This window comes from Hipposideros armiger, unplaced genomic scaffold (genome assembly GCF_001890085.2).
Source record: "Hipposideros armiger isolate ML-2016 unplaced genomic scaffold, ASM189008v1 scaffold_295, whole genome shotgun sequence".
Taxonomy (NCBI): Eukaryota; Metazoa; Chordata; class Mammalia; order Chiroptera; family Hipposideridae; genus Hipposideros; species Hipposideros armiger.
The window spans coordinates 188,047-203,894 of record NW_017731645.1 but is presented as its reverse complement, the minus strand read 5'-3'; the positions used below and the strand labels follow the sequence as shown (position 1 = coordinate 203,894).

The window sequence follows — 15,848 nt, the reverse complement described above, 5'->3', positions numbered from 1 at the left end:
TTGGCCCCTTCTGTGTCACCCCATTCTCAATCACGCCTTTTTCAGCAAGCCCCAGGTCCCAGTCCCCATAAGCCCGGGGAACACATTGCAAAAGCTCCGTCCTGTTTCTGCGCTGCTTCCGAAAGAGACTAGATCACATACAACATTTTTCAGCATCCAAACTCCCACGGAGATTGGCCTTTTAAAAAATATCCGTAGACCCTGATTTATTTCTGTTGAGGGAATTGGTCTGAGGGGAGGATGCAGGTATGGCTGTGGCCACCAGGGGGCGCCAGCACCGTTCGGTCAAAAATCACAAAGCACTTTGTGGAAACGGGGAACACGTGTCTGCAGAGGGTGTTGGCCGGGCCCAAGGCTGTTCTTTCATAGATGGGGGCGTGGAGGGCGGAGGGGTGGAAGTGATGGAGAGAGATTGCCAGGGGGTGGGGTGGAATGGGGGATCTGACCATAAATTCCTAATTGGGCAGGTAGGTGGGTAGTCACGCCCCAGGCCTATTACTTCTTGAGTGAAAGGCTTGTCTTTGCCTTAAGCAGGCCCCGTCCATTGTTTCTGTGCATCCAAGTAGCCACACCTGTGAAATAGGAGTAACCACCCTCAGGAGAGCACATAATCCTGTTAACTCTCCTGTAATCCAATCTGGCTTTGCTTTTTCCCACCTTCCGCCATCTTCCTTGTCCCCTCCTTAATTTCAAATGCTTAAGGGAAACTGTTCCTCCCCAGAGCGTGAGATCTTGCGCCCCAGCAATGTTGTCAGCTTGGCTCCAATGAACTCTTATAAAAGCTCTCTGCAGGTTTGGGCGTTTCCCACGTGGGCACTGGACCGTAGCCGCTTCGTGTCCCCATGTTTCCATGGGAGTGTCTTTGGGCTCCTGGGAAGAGGGCCGTGGGACAGCGAGCGGGTTGGCTGCCACACCTGAGTGAGCCTGGCCTGAGGTCCCCAGAACGGAGGTCACCTCTGCCTGGGGCTGTCACTGCCTTGTTTGTTTTCTGGAGTCCCTGCCCCCAGGGCAGGCTGCAGAGGGGAGATTAACTAATCTCAGCAGGAGAATTTGACACCAGGTGTTGGCTGTCTACCTGGTTAGTGCGGATTTGAACCTGAGCCGATTATGTTTACACAAAGACGGCAAACTTTTCCTTGTTGACTCGGGAGCCCTTTCAGCGTTTGGCTTTGTCTCCCCATCTGATGTGCAGGCAACTTTCCCCACGCTTTCTCCATCCGGACTAACACCTCCCTTCTCGGCTTGCCTGGGAAAACAAATGGCTCTACCCATGAGAATGTCCAAACAACAGAAATCTACAACCATGAATCCTATAGCAGATACTTCCTGTCAGTTTCAATGATAAACAGTCTGGGCTCAATACATTTGTTCAGGAAAAGAAAGGGATTTGGGCGCCGTTTTAGAAACTCCGGAAGTTCAAACGAGCGAGCAAGTAAAGTAGGACCTCTGACAGACCCTCTCTCAGGCTCCTGGTCAGTAAAATTGTTGTAGAGAACGACAAATGGTAGATTTGTCATCTCCCGGTTCTGGAGGCTTGGGAGTCTGAAGTCAGGACCATGCTCCCGCTGACAGCTGGGGAGGGGGTGTCCCAGGCCCCTCTTCTGCCTCTGTGACCTCGGGCGTTCCTGGTATGTCCATCTTCACTTTGATTGTCTGCATGCACAGGTCCCCTTGGACAAGGCCACCAGTCCTAGGCAACCAGGCCCACCCTCAGTCCTCACCTTAACTTGGTTACACCTGCAAAGACCCGGTTTCCAAATTAGGTTCCATGTCGAGGTGCTGGGGTGAGGACTTCCACGTGCCTTCCTCTGTGGCAGGGGGCAGGGAGGACACAACTTAGTGACACCGAGGGTACAGAACAGTGAGCCCTGGAGAAACGCCTCCACGAGCAAGGAGCCTCTGGAGTAAAAAACACGAGGCAATACCATTCAGAAAAAGGAAGCTTTTCCCTACTCCCTTCTTCCTTTGTGGAGAACCAATGTCCTCAGGTAGTAATTATCTGATGCTTTTCGCTGACAACCAAGTACCAAGTTCAGGTGTCAGATTGCAAACGATAGGCTATTTCAAGTTAAAAATTGGTTTAGCTGTTTGCCTCCCTCCCTTCCTCTTGAATACCCAGTATGGAGCAGGATTGGGGTTACTAAGATAACAAGAACAGTGGACCCCAAGACCTATCCATGTTCTTCCTGCGGGGCTCTGACGGCTGCATCAGGACAAGAGTCGGGTTTGCTTCCTGAGCACAGAGTCATTTCTGGACACATGGAGCGTTTGGTAACATTTTTCTTAATGTTTTTAAACGACCAGTTGTACAACTGTAAGTACCTGTATCCCGGATCTCAGGAAACGCAACCATTTCCTTGACGAGAAACATTCAGGCAGAGCTTTTCCGGGTGCCCCAATTTCTAGAAGGACTCAGGGCTTGTCTCTAACCCGGGAAGGTGGGATTCAGGGCAGGCTCTCCCTGCTTTGACCTGGTGGAACTTGGAAACCATCTTTCAAGTGACTTGTTGGCATGTTGACCTTTCTCCAGGGGCTTCTGCAGCTGGCTGGTGTTTGAGGAAGACATTGAGTGGTGACGGGTGACAGAGCAGGAGGTGAGCCCAGGGATGGCCCAACAGGTCAGTGGTGTGGAGGGCTGGCAGGAATGTGGAGCTGGTTCCTGGCAGCCCATGCTGACGCCAGGGACCCTGTCAGGCCACTCTCCTCCCCTGGAGTCTTTCTCAGGCTTGAGCTGCTCTTACTTGCCTGTTCTACTTGGGTTTTTGCAACAACGCATGTGATTGATGTGAAATTAGGGGAAAGGGTGAAGCTGGCACGGGTCAGCAGGCCCCTGGGTGTGAAGGAATGCCAACGGGCCTGCGAGCAGTCAGGTGGCAAACGGGACTCGACTTGAAGGGCAGTAGCAGATGTGCTGCATGTCAGAGCACGCAGCACTGTGCCCTGAAAAGGCACTCTCAGGGCAGAAGTGTGCACATGACAAGGGCGAGCGGGCATGAAGGGCTGCCCCAAGGCTCTAGTGACACCCGCTGAGTTGGCGGCCAGTATGGCCCGGGGCTGATCCCATGGCCCAGGCAGGCCTGGCCAGTAGAAGCCGGCGCCAGGGCTGTGGGGCAGAAGGGAGTTTTCCCAGTCAACCCGCCCGTGCCTGGGATATGACCCAAGGGCTCCACAGCTCACCTGCACAGACAGACACTGAGTGTGGCAGCACCCGCATCCAGGATGGGACCTCGCCTGCGGGGTGGGAGGCAGCACACTGGAAGCCCGGCCTGCGCCGAGACGCGCCCGCGCACTTGGAGGCGGCCTCCAGGAAGCACCCCTGGGACCTGTCCTCTGCTGTGTGACCCTGACACCTGTCTGGTCTCTTGTGTGCAGCAGACTGCACATCACACAGGAACAGATTGTAATTGGTTGGCTTGCCCTCGCCTCTCTACCACCAAGATCTAGGGAATGTCTGCAATTCAAGGGTGGGACACGGGGCACCAAGTGACTTGATTACATCTGATTCACGCGTCTTTCGACAAATCTTTCAGCAGCATTCCTCAGGTAAGAGCGCAGGTGGCTCTGAAACTAGCTGAACGAACACCATGCCCTGTGTCCATCCCAAGCTCCTAGTTACTGGGGCTCCTCGTGTGAAAAGAAGGAACCAGGGCCCTTTGTGAATTGCGCACCCTGCCTTTGAAAGAAGTGAGGCAATTCAATTACTTGCTCATGGACCAGAAAAAAATTCCAAGAAACGTTCCACTCCCCGACCTCATTCCAAAACACGGGTTTAGACTAGTTCAGGGTGGGCATTAACATTGGATCCACATAAATTAGGTTAATTTTAGGCAAAAGTCTTCGAGTGCATGTGACGAGGGAAGTATTTACATGACGTTTTATGTTCAGTGTGGGAGGAACCTATGGGCTTGGGCTATGCTGTGAAATGTATTGGGTGGAGTGTAATCGGCTAAGGCCTTTCTCTACCGTCATTTAGGTGCTATTTTACAACTTAAACTACATTTTACAAAAGCTGTGTTAAACGCAGCATGAGTGCTGGGGGAGCTCTCGGCATCCTGGGAGTTCTGAGGGGCTATGGGGCGGCTTTCTGGGAAATTTGCACCCCAGGCGGAGTGTCCCCAGCTCCACCGGGGCCAGGTTCCTCCCTCTGCCTTGGCACCTGCAGGAGGGGGCAGGTTGCGGCCTCCTGTGTCCCCAGCATCTTCCTCTCCCCTAAGCTTCCCTGTCATCACCACTACCCCAGCGGAGGTCAGAAGCTTCCAGCAGAGCCCTGGTTCCCTCTGCAGAGGTCAGCAGGTCAGGTCTCATGACAAAACCCCCATACGTCAGAGTGACAAAGCTCCCAGTCCTGCTGCGAAGCTTCTTGGGCTACTCCAGGTGCCAAACCATGCACAAGTTACTTTAAAAAGAATTAAATACCATCACACCCCCTTCATCCCTTTCTTGGTTCCTTCCTTCACACACTTTTTCCAGCTTGGCACAGTGACCCCTGGAACGGAGGCTCTGAGGCCGGTTCTGACTCCTGTCCACGGCTTTGAGCCTGGCATCCGGCACGGCCGCTCACAGGGCCACCTTCACAGACCTGGGCAGTGGCCAGATACACAGGGCAACGTGCTGTATGGTGGATAGGATGCCTTTCCAGTCACCACGGCGGCTTTCTATCCAGCAGCCCCCAGCGGCAGGCACAGGTGCTCTTGGGCTCAGATGGTCCACCCTTCCCCAGGCTGTTTGCCGGGAGCCCAGAAGCCCCCAGACACTTATCTGGACCAGAGAGAAGGGGTCCGTCCTCTCGCTCCAAGATAGAACGCAGCATTCCCGAGAAGGGACCGCAGGAAAGGCTAAAAGTGACGACTACTGCATAACACTTCTCACCGCGAAGAAAAAATATACTAAGATGGGATTTTCCCAAGAGGTTGTGTGGAAATTCACTCAAGTTTTAAGAGCTTTAAAATATTTTTTCCATTCCCCCTGTTAAAGAAAAACCCATAAACACAATGGTTGGTTTTGAACCTTTAATAGAAATTAAAAAAAATGAATGCAAAAAGAACACGACGCTGGCGACTTAGTGAATTGAGGGTCTCACTGGATGTTCCCATCTGGTGCAGCGCAAATTCCGTGCACGCTATTTTACACCTTTACAAACTCAAGTCACTTTGGTTCATACACTTGCTGTAAAGAATTGGCGAAAAGTCTTCAGATTCACAGTTTTTGGCTACATTATTTCTAACAGATACAGGTTTGCTTCCAGTTGAAGAGAAAAGAATACTTATTGTTTGTGCAAGATCAAGTATATTTTAAAGATTCAATGACTGCTTTCAGCTAATAAATTCCGGTTTTTCATAATGCTGACATCTTCATTGAAAAGAATCTTTGCAGCGAATCATTCGTTCTCGTTTTCAGAAAATGTGTAAGGGGTCATTGCAAAGTTCAGAATGATCCCATTTTCTTTAGAACAAAATTCCTCTAAAACAAATTAGCTATAGTAACTTAAAATTTACTATGACATTTTCCTCAAAACAACAGAACCCCTGCCACAAGGATCATTCCGAGACAGAACCAAGTGCGCACGTCCACTGTCGGGCCTGCTGACTCCCATCCAAACGGCTCTTTTAATCAAGCTGCTCCCACAGAATTGAAAACAAACCAGAAACACTTAAATTTCAAAATACAAAAAAAAAAAATTGTAAGTAAAAATTACACGTTTACTAAAACCCACAAAACTGGAGTATTTCAAAGGACTAGGGCTCAGTGGAGGGCACGCCAACAAAGTAACTTCACAACTGAAAAGAAATTATTGCTGAATTTTGCCTCCATGCAGCACTGAAATGAATGGAGAAACCCTCTTTTTAACATCTCGTACGTTTAAAAAAAAATAAATATTTAAGAGAATACAAGGCTCAGATTGGTTTTCATAGACATTGCACTTGAAGTTAACGACCCGATACTTGCCAGCCGGGTCTGATATGGTCTACACCCTTCCACGAAGACATCGCACTCGCCAACATCTCTGCATTTTTCAGAAACACCAAATGGGTAATGCAGTGACCCCCGCACTCCTTTTCCTACAAGGCAATCACAGATTGCAGATTCCATAGGGCTGTGGGGAAAAACAGAGTCCCTACACTCTGGAGTAGCAAAGAAACCTTGTGGGGCGCACACCCCGAACTCCACGGCTCACAGGTGCTCGCTCTGAGACGACTGCGGGTTTTGGATAAGACTTCCTAATAAACACCGAGGTGGAGACCTCCGTGTTTCACAGTGTAGAACTGACCTTTCATGGCCTTTTGCTCTCGGATTGTCTGCACCGAGTTCACGGCAAGGCAGGCACGCGCGCGTGGCCACGTGGGCACTGAGACCCGCTATGTTCGCCGTGGCTTGTTTCTTTTTCTGCACAACCCTATTTTAAAAAAAAACCACCAAAAACCTTTTGGATAAATATTCCTATGCCACCACACTCCACCTTGGTTAAGTACCATCGAGCTGTCTTCCCTGTTGACGCCCACACAGGGCTGCGAGCCGGGCTTTAGCTCAAGGTTTTGACGTGTGGCAACTTGCTTTCTAGAACATGGATGACACCGGATGCTCGGGCACGGCCGAGGGGCCCCGGTTCTGCAGGGCACGTGCAGGTACGAGGACAGCCGAGGTGACACTTCAGGCACGTAGTCACTCTTCCCACTTTGCTATTCTAAAATAGGTGATTTTTTCTTCCCCCCAGGAGTCACTTGTACAGTCAGCCCAATCTAAATAGATTATTGAGGAAAAAAGATCATCTTTGTCACAATCTGAAGCATGGGTTTTCTCCCACATCTTGCTGTTCTTCAGAATCCATGGGTAGATGACTCAGTCACTGTGCGGCTTTTCAGGGACACCCTACAAGTAAAAAGAGGAAAAAGAGAGAAAATGAGCACTAGAGATATAGATTTTAATTAGCAATTAAGCAGACCCTGAAAGGCGAAAGATGAAAAGCTCCTTTGACTGGGGTGAGATGATGGAGACAGGAAGTGTGGCCAACAGCAGTGGAAGACAAGCCCTGCTAGCCACGGGGCCACAGCCGAAAGAGCCCTGCAGCTTACAAAGCCTCTACATACACCTGCTTGTGGAGCCTCACACACCTGTGGCAGACCCCGCAGTTGTGACCGTTTTCCAGGCCCTGCCAGGAAAATTCTCAATATAGGGCAGGTGTTTCATTGACGAAGGAGCAGATGTGAAGATCAAATGATGTTCCCAAGGTCACCAAGCTTCCCAAGGACAGCAGAGGGGCTCCCCCTGGCCCCCACTAGGCAATCGTACTGCAAGGTGCATGACCTCAACCTTAAGAGCGCTGACCTACAAAGTCACAGGCCTCCTGGGACTGGATGTGTAAGAAGCCTGGGGAGGCGTGTAGTCACCAGTTTGGGTGGCTAACTGCTATGCTGGGGACACAGACTTAAGAACTGGTCATTGAAAGCGTGACCAACTGTTAAGTACGAACAAGAGGAAGAAGGTCCTAGGTAACTCCGACCAGAGGAAACCGAGCGAACCGCAACCTGGAGACAAGCCTGGCTCTCCAGAGTGCTGACACACAGAGGGACTAGAACGTAGTCTGTGGGGAACAAATTAGGGGTGGCACCAGCCTCAGAGCACAAATGACCAGACAGCAGACAGCCATCAGCCTGAGGTGGACAGAGCGCTGGGCACAGGGACCTTGGTCCGGGTTGCCTGAGGGCAGTTATTTTAAGTGGCAACAGGTCTCGTGCAGTAAACCCAGGACGCCTGCACAAATTCATAGAAACCTATTTTGAGGATGAATGACAGCCATGAACTGTACATGAAGGGCAGGAGAAGCACGAGTCCAACTCGCTCTGCCACCACCTGGGCAAGCTGCTCGCCTCCATAAGCCTCCATCCCCTCGTCTTCAAAACGGGCTGAGAACGGCTCCTGCCTCCATCTGCGGAGGACTAAGTCAGCTACCAGAAAACGTTTAGCACAATACCCATGCACGCCCCTCAAAAACAGTAACAGTGTTGTCACTACGCTTGTTAGTGGCTTAACTGGGTCACTCACAGATGGGAAAAACAAACGCCATTCTCACTGCCAGGGATGTGCTGTGACCGTGGTCCTGGGGCCATGGGAGGCAGAGCCCACTCACGGCTGTGGCAGCTGGAAGCCTTAACTTTTCTGAGAAAAGACTATACTACAGGCAGCAACAGACACGAATTCTATAAAATGATGCTACACTCATGATTTCCCTCTAAACATGCAGGCCGACAACGAATACCACAGGAAAAGCTACTCGAACCATTAACTATAAGCAAAGCCCAGCGTAGCTTTTGGGCACGGCTCTCCTCGCAAGGTGATGACGGCAGGTCCTCGAACAATATCGTTACATGCCGGTGGCAGGCTGTAGGAACCTAGCAAATTGGTTTCGTTCTACGTCGTTTCACTTAAAGTCGCAGAGCCTATCGGTGACGGTGATGACTAATTACACTTCTTCAGAGGGGAGCAGCAGTAAGGACAGGAAGGCTCTTTAAGGGGACTGAGGCGGAATAAGGGGCAAGGATACAGAGGGCTCGGGGGTGACACTGTCGCCACGATGATGGGCAGGCATATGAGCTGGCAGTGACCCGGGCTTGGCCAGGTCTGGTCACAGAGCCCAGTGGAGTGCCCACCTCGGGTCCCTTTACCTCCAGACTTCATCTTTGTCATTAGTCACAGCCCGGCACAGAAGCCTGATACTTGAAGGGGCCACCTTCACACCAAGCGCCCGTTCGTCTGAGCTGGCTCTACACCACCACGCCAGGCCTGTCTCTTATCTAAATGGTATGAGTGCAAAGGACTGGGGGGGCTGTGACAGCTTCCGGGGATAGTCGCTGTGGGCCCCGCCTGAGGAAACAGAGCCATGCTGACTAGTCCCATTTCTAAGGCACTGAATGCATTCCTGGGTTTTAAGGAAGGAAATGAGTTTTCAGATTTTGAGCAAAGCCTGTTTTTGCAAATGTAATTAAATAAGAAAGCTGCTCATTTTTTTCATTTCTTCGAAGAAAGAAAATAATTAAGGATACAAGCTGAAGCAGTCTAACTCCTCCAAGAAAGAAAATGTGTCACTTGCTCTTTTTAAGGCTGCTGCTGTAGCTTTTTCCCTTTGATAGAAAGATTCTAGCATGGTGTGGCTTTGTAGAGAATAAACATTTCCTAAGGCTGACAACGGGGGACGCACACACCAAACCCTACAGTACAGGGTGCAGTGGCCCTGCCTGTGAGGAGGCTGGGCCTCTGTGCTCCCTGGTTGAGGCTCTCTGGCCTCGGAACCTTCTCCAGTCGGAGTTTGGCAGCAGACGGTCCCTGATCTGGCGGGAGGCCCATTTTGAACACCGCCTGCAGTTGGTCCAAAGGCTGTGGGTTATTGTTAAGCTGAACACCGCCTGCAGCTGCCTGGTGGGAAAAGCCCCCAAAACAAAAGGTCCCATGGAAAACCAAAGTTAGGCAGGGGCAGCCAATACTACAGGGAGTCAGTTTTCTGAAACAAACCTTATAAATGTATTTTTTATTCTTCAGCCGGGACATAAGCTGGAGCAATCTAATTTTCTACACTTCCAATTGGGGTCTCATGACGAGTACACTTTTGGCTTCACGCATGTATCTAATTGTTGCAGGGGCAGCGTTAATGTTAAAGGCTCTCTGTTCACTCATGGGAGGCAAGAACCACGGACGTAAGTCTCCGTATTCCAGGCTGAGGTGGACAGAGGACTTGCTAGGGGGCGAGGGGGCTGCCAGGTTCCAAAGTCAACTGAATGGAGAGCGAGTTGGAGAATGGCGACTTTCCCACAAGGCGTGGCTTTCGTAAGACGCTCTATTGCTTTCAGGAGATTCCTTTACAGACATTTTGGGGGTGAAAGACAAACAAAAGGGCAGAGAGACCAGCTGGCACCAAAAAAAAAAAAGTCCTGTTTTAAAGATATCATACGAGGGACCAAGATAAGTTTCCTGAGAAAGCTCCAGTTTCTCTCTGAAAGCAATGGTCCTTCTAAGAGGCTAGTTCCATTTTTCAGCTCATTTTATTTCAGCCCTGGACTCAAAGTGAACTTGAAGTAACAGGTGTCCACATTTAATTTTCTCTTAGTAAAGTGTTCAAATGCCAACTTTTAACAACCAGAAAGCGCTGTTGCCGTGACCCCTGGCTTTGTCTGCCCTACTGGCTCTCAGAACCTGGCTCTGTGCCATGGGAGGGCATGTTTCTTTCTTTCTCTTCCAGGAAGGAGGGGCAGTGATCAGGCAGGGTTCCCCCCGTCCGCGTGGGCACTGCCCTCTAGCCAGGCCCCGACCCAGCACCTACAGCGTCTCTGCAGCCTCAGGCTCTGTTTGCCTCTGACGCACTTTCTCGAGTGTCCCCTGCACCCCTGCGAGGGGGGAGGACACTCACAATAAACCATCCACTGCAGCCGTCTCAATACTCACTTCTCTGCAGTGACTATAGGAGCGGGGAGTCCCAAGCTGCTGGCTTTCCAATTATGGTTTTACAAACGTCCAAACCTTTATGATTCAGCAAAGAACGACCTGGGTATCATTACCTGTTGTTTTTTTAAACATACGCTTTTCTCAAAAATCGTTGCTGTTGGGTCTCAACTAGACATTTAGCAGCACAAATGATAATGTATGACATAAAGCAATGCTATCAAGCTAAGAAACTATAGGGTTAGGAGCGAATGGGATAGTTTTACGTACCATTGCCAGCTGTCGTCCTATGTTCCCCACTGTTACACCGCCTGAGAAAAATATACATGGCAGCCAGGAGCGGATGTACAGGAAGTCTGGGGACGTGTACCTGGAGAAAGAGAATGGACGTGGTGGCTGAGCACACCTCCGGCAAGTCTGTTTCCTGAGGACATAAGTGCACGCTAGCCATGAAATACTGCACTCTGTTAATATCTCAGCGCTTTTCCTGCTCCTGTTGGGGGTCCCTTTACATCAAATTGTGGATGGTGCATTTTTAACATGTGAATCAACAACAAGCAGCATTTTTGAGAATTTCATGCCTATGTCTGTGGCATGTGTATAAATAAAACATGAAGGTCTTAGCAAAGTGGGTGTTTTTAGTAAGAGCTAAGTGACAGCCTGACGGGCGGACAGGAGACAGTGCGTGCTTACTGATAGACACCGTTGTACACCAGCAGCTGTGTGATCAGAGTGGCAAGGAACGCGATTGTGATCCCGAGCCCGAGGCCACTCCTCGAACGGTCAAACGTCCACCAAAGGCCCAAGGACAGTGCTGCCAACGTCAAGGACAGCTGAACGTTATTGGCAAAATCCAATTTCTGGCGATGCACATGTTAAGGAATGTTTAACGATGTTTAATACTATCAAACATACAAAACCCCCGCAAATTATACCTGCGTGTTTACTATCACACCGCACCTCTGTTCTCTGTCCATAAAAACTGCCTGGTGAGCGCACGAAGGGTTCGGAGACAAGGGCCCTGGGCTCAAGATGACCCAAAACTTCTCTGGGGTCCATGGGTCAAACACTCAGCTTTACGAGGAAACTGCCTGAAAGCCAGGTATAAAATTCTGCTGGCATTTCGACCCCAAAGCAACCTATTTGCTGGTAAGCCCTCTCTGTTCCTGTTTTTATTTCTCGTCTTCATTAGTAAGTGGAACTGCACGTGCACTCTCCACTCCACATCTTCACGAAGCCACTCTTCACAACGGCATCACCACCACACACTTTCAGCTTGTAGAGACACACAGCTGGCTTTCATCACAGCACCGCTCATCCATCGGTGACAAAACGGATTTGACAGAGCGAAGCTCTCTTATAACACCCCCTTTTGAAGACATTCTTGTCATTAAAATAGAGGTAAGAGCAGATACAGGAATTGGTAACTCTAAAAATGTCTTTTCCTAAGATTTGAAAATAAAATCTAGTTGTGCTAAAGAAATCCCCAGTCTTCCTGGGAACTGTGAACCTTGCTCTTGAGAGTGCACACACAGCAGATTCCGTGCAGTGCATTCCAGCCGGGGGTGCCAGGATGGGGGGAACTGGTGTTAAGAATGCTGTTCCCGAGGACAGCGCTTTGGACCAGCCCTGGGACTTCTGTGGTCACAGCCAGGGATAGGGCAAAGAAGCAGACACAGGCCTTTCCCCAGCCTCCCAGACGTGGCCAAGGCTGTGACCCTCTCACCACTTGGCACTGGGCCGGTCTTCGTGATGGAAGGACGTAGGTAGAACCAACCGTAAACAGGAATTTACAGAACGAACTCAGAGGAAGCCAAAGCCATGGCCTGACAGGAGTGCGAGCAGTCCCCCTTGCTCCTGGTATTATGTTAACTGTTCCCCAAAATGAGCTGGAGGGGTTCCAGGGACCATGGGAAAACTCCCGCCAAGTGTAAACTGAGCAATTGGCTTTAAAATAAAACACTTCAAGATGGTTCAACTGACCTAAGAGATAACATACGCTCATTAAAAGCAATGAAGTGCTTTTGACCCATGACCCAGGGAAACGCTGTGGACGGCACGTCCCTGAAGGATACGGCACTGGCGTGGTTGATGCCCACGAAAACGGCCACACAGCGTATGACGCTGGCCCACTCCCTCTTAAATTTGTGGGGCTCCCCAAGGTGGCTGTCGATGCAGGGGTACAGCAAGCCGACGACAGCTGTGAAAACAAGAAAAGATACCAGCGTCAGCATGGACCAGCTGAAAATGATACCATCTCCACGTGGCAGTTATTACCACACTACGCAAACCAGTCCTTCTAGAAAGTTTATCTGCTATAACGTGATACTGAAATTAAGACTAATTTCATAGTTTTGTTCTCCTTGAGTACAAATAAACAAAAAAAATGGGTTTTGAGACGTTTAAAACAAAACCACTCTTCTTTGGTTTAGCTAAACATAGATGTGAGTTGAGCAGGGCGTAGCCACATAGACCCAAAGGGAAAATCACTTAAAGGCTGGCAGAAGTGCCTTCTATTTCATCAGTGTGATTTCCTTATGAAGGAGGTAAATTCCCATGAGGAATTCTGAGGCCACAAGTCACAGCACAAGTCCCATCTTCCCTTACCGGGCCAGCACTGATGCTGGGCACATTTCTGCTGTGCTAACTTTGACATCTGGGTTACCGAGGCCATGTGGCCAGACGGTGTCCTAAATCTGATGGTGAGGGGGTGACAGCACTTACTCTAGGAGACCCTAAGCACCGCTGTGCATCACCCCTGTGACAATGCTATGACAGGACAACCAGGCTGAACTGTCCCCGAGTCCAAATCTGGCCTGCGGGAGAGCATGCGACCAGGCGCAGACAGCCAGGCCCCTGCTCCCAGCTCGCTGTGATGGGACTTGGCGCTCATGCTCATCTCCTCATGTGTGAAATGACGAGGACTATGTAACTAGAAGACACTTAGGAAGTTTTCACAGACACAGGATTTTAAGGCGTGAGAGTAAACGAGCGTTCAGATGGGGCTGGAGGAGAAGGTATGGCACTCCAGGAGAAGCAAATGGAAAAGAGGAAGGCAAGAATGGACACGGTGTGGGGTGACTGGTGGGGATACAGGCCCATGGGACCCGATGGCAGGAAGCAAGTTCACCACGTGAAGCCACCCAAGTACAGAGGCTCGAAAGCCAGGCAGAAGCTCCACCTTGGTGACCGAGGGAAGCGGTAACTATTTTGGGCTCTTGAACAGAGAAACAAGGAGTAGTTTTAGCCAAACATTCAAATGAAAGTTTCAGTTTCAATTTCATATTACATTTCATCAAGTTCTAATTTTGGCGTTTTGAAAAATGGAACACCACATTCTATAACTTACTTCACTATAACTTAATCTTACCTTTGAAGGTTGAAAGCTAAGTAGGTGAAAATGTACTGTGAAATGTTTCCCTTATGCTCTGGGCTGATGGTGAAAAACAAAAAAGTAGGGTGTGAGAAACTGTGTTTCAGATATTCCTGGAATTTCCTGAAGCGTCCATCACAAATAAAGCCTAAACCAAGTGTTTCATTTCTAAGGTCAAGTTTTTGATTCCAAGAAAGAAACCAGGGGGCCAAAATGTGTATGAAAAATAGAAGTCTGTGTGCAGGTTTATTTCTCAAAAAAGATTTTAACAGTATAGCCGTGTGCTTCAAGGGTTCAGAGAAAAACAAAGCAGGACAAAATTCTGAGGACAAAGTGAAGACATTCTGCCCCCTGCTCAGTAACCACAATGCTCAGGATGACGCGTCCTGGCTAGAACACACAGCTCTCCCCTCTAAGCCTCCTGCCTTCCTGCTGTTTTAAGTGAGTCTGCTGAGAAGGTGGTGTGTCCCTACGGGGCAGAGGACACACCTAGACTCCAGGAAGACAGCATGCAGTTATGAGCAGTGGCCCTGCCGCTGCCTCGCTGTGCCCCCTGGATGTGGTTGCTGAGCCTGTGACTTAGTTTCCACATCTGTAAAATGGAGCTATCGCAGGGCACTGCTGTGAGGAGTGAACAAAGTGTCACAAGTAAACAGCCCAAAACGCGAGCTCCAAAGCCAGCGGCACTGTGGTCCTGAGTTTGTCCTGCCCGTCTCACCGAGGGATGCTCAGGACAGGGCTGGCGTCCTCGCTCTGAATTCCCACAGCTGGCGGAGGTGAGGGTGCGGCTGCAGGAGGCAGCTGACTGATGTCTGCTGACCGACAAATGCTGTGTGACTGCACAAGCCCTATGTCATCTTCTGGGCAGAGATCAATTCAGCATTTTTATCAAACCAGCTAAATAACCAAGAAATTCTACTAAAAGGAAACAGCCCGCCTGCCCCCAGTTTGCGCTGAGCCTGTGTTGTGTTTCCTGGCGCGGCTGAGGCCAGCGAGGAGCACTCACACCTCCGCCGGATGGGGGTCCTGGGGGAGGGCCTGGCTCTGGCCCTGCCTGCTCACTAGGCAGAAGGAAGCAGGAAGGCTGCTGCTCCCTGGCAACACCTCTGCCCACTCTGCCCACGTGACGGGTTTGTTTTCAGTTACCCAGCAGTGTAGCATGTTCGCTGGGGCAGCCAATAGCGGCCCAGCGCCTCTGCTCACCAGTTCCGCAGGCGACCAATCAGGGCGGCGGGCCCAGGATGACAGGTGCGGCTCCGCAACGCTGCCCTCAGTGCCAGGGCGGCCAGGGGAGGACCTGGGCAGCCAGGGGGGGGGGCAGCAGGACGCAGCCAGCGCCCTCCCACCTCCTCTCCATCCCCCAGCCCCCTCCAGCCCCCAGAGCCTAGAGCCTGGGGCTTCTGTCCTCTCCGTCCCCCGCCTTCCCCGAGCACCAACGCGGGAGCGGTGCATGCTTTCGCTCCGGATGGCTCCATTTTCAAACAAACGTTTCTCACAGGCTGCAGAACGGTTCTGGTCAAGCACGCGTCTTTCACGTCTACTCACCAGCTGCTGTCCCGCAGCAGGGAGGAACCCACCAGGCCGAGGAGAAGATGGTGGCGATCACCTCCTCGGGGAACAGGGTGACGTTCCTCTGCACCTGCAGCAGGTTGAGCACCAGGGCCAGGACGACCCCGACGGAGAACAGCACCAGGCTCCTCTGCACCAGGTGGCGGTGCCAGGCGGTGGCGCGGCCGCTGCCGGCGCCGCGAAGCCCACGCGCGGGGCCGGCGTCCGGGGCGCCGCGGGCCGCCAGCAGGGAGGGGCCGGACACCGAGGAGCTGATCATCTCCCCGACTCTGGCCGCCAGCCCTCCCGGGGGGCCTCGGCGCCTGGCGCCCGCAGCGCAGGAGCAGCTCCAGAAGCGGTCGTCCAGCCTGGGCATCGGGCACCCGGGGCTGGCAGGCGTTCCTAGAAGGAGACGGAGGGCGGGGCGGCGGGGTCAGGCGAGGTTCACGTCCGAGGCCCGGGAGAAGTCGGTCCGCGCCGCGGGGTCCTCCCGGACGGG

General features: G+C 51.4%; 1 protein-coding gene across 1 annotated transcript; it reads right to left on the bottom strand.

The window, feature by feature from the left end:
- Window positions 1-4,995: 4,995 nt before the first annotated feature.
- INSIG1 (insulin induced gene 1) lies at window positions 4,996-15,840 on the bottom strand. Its single transcript, XM_019659119.1, has 5 exons — window positions 15,347-15,840; window positions 12,504-12,628; window positions 11,122-11,288; window positions 10,699-10,798; window positions 4,996-6,867 (listed from the first exon to the last, which is right to left on the bottom strand). The coding sequence occupies exons 1-5, from the start codon at window positions 15,723-15,725 to the stop codon at window positions 6,838-6,840; spliced, it is 801 nt and encodes a 266-aa protein (XP_019514664.1). The 5' UTR covers window positions 15,726-15,840; the 3' UTR covers window positions 4,996-6,837.
- Between the last annotated feature and the right edge of the window lie 8 nt (window positions 15,841-15,848).

Bases quoted from the DNA above. Each gene is read 5' to 3' on its own strand.
- INSIG1 (XM_019659119.1), bottom strand. From the start codon at position 15,725: ATGCCCAGGCTGGACGACCGCTTCTGGAGCTGCTCCTGCGCTGCGGGC. The intron at 11,289-12,503 runs GTATCCTTCAGG...GTGCATCGCCAG, and splicing joins GCATCAACCACGCCAGTGCC to AAATTGGATTTTGCCAATAA. The intron at 10,799-11,121 runs GTAAGCACGCAC...CTCTTTCTCCAG, and splicing joins GTGTACAACGGTGTCTATCA to GTACACGTCCCCAGACTTCC.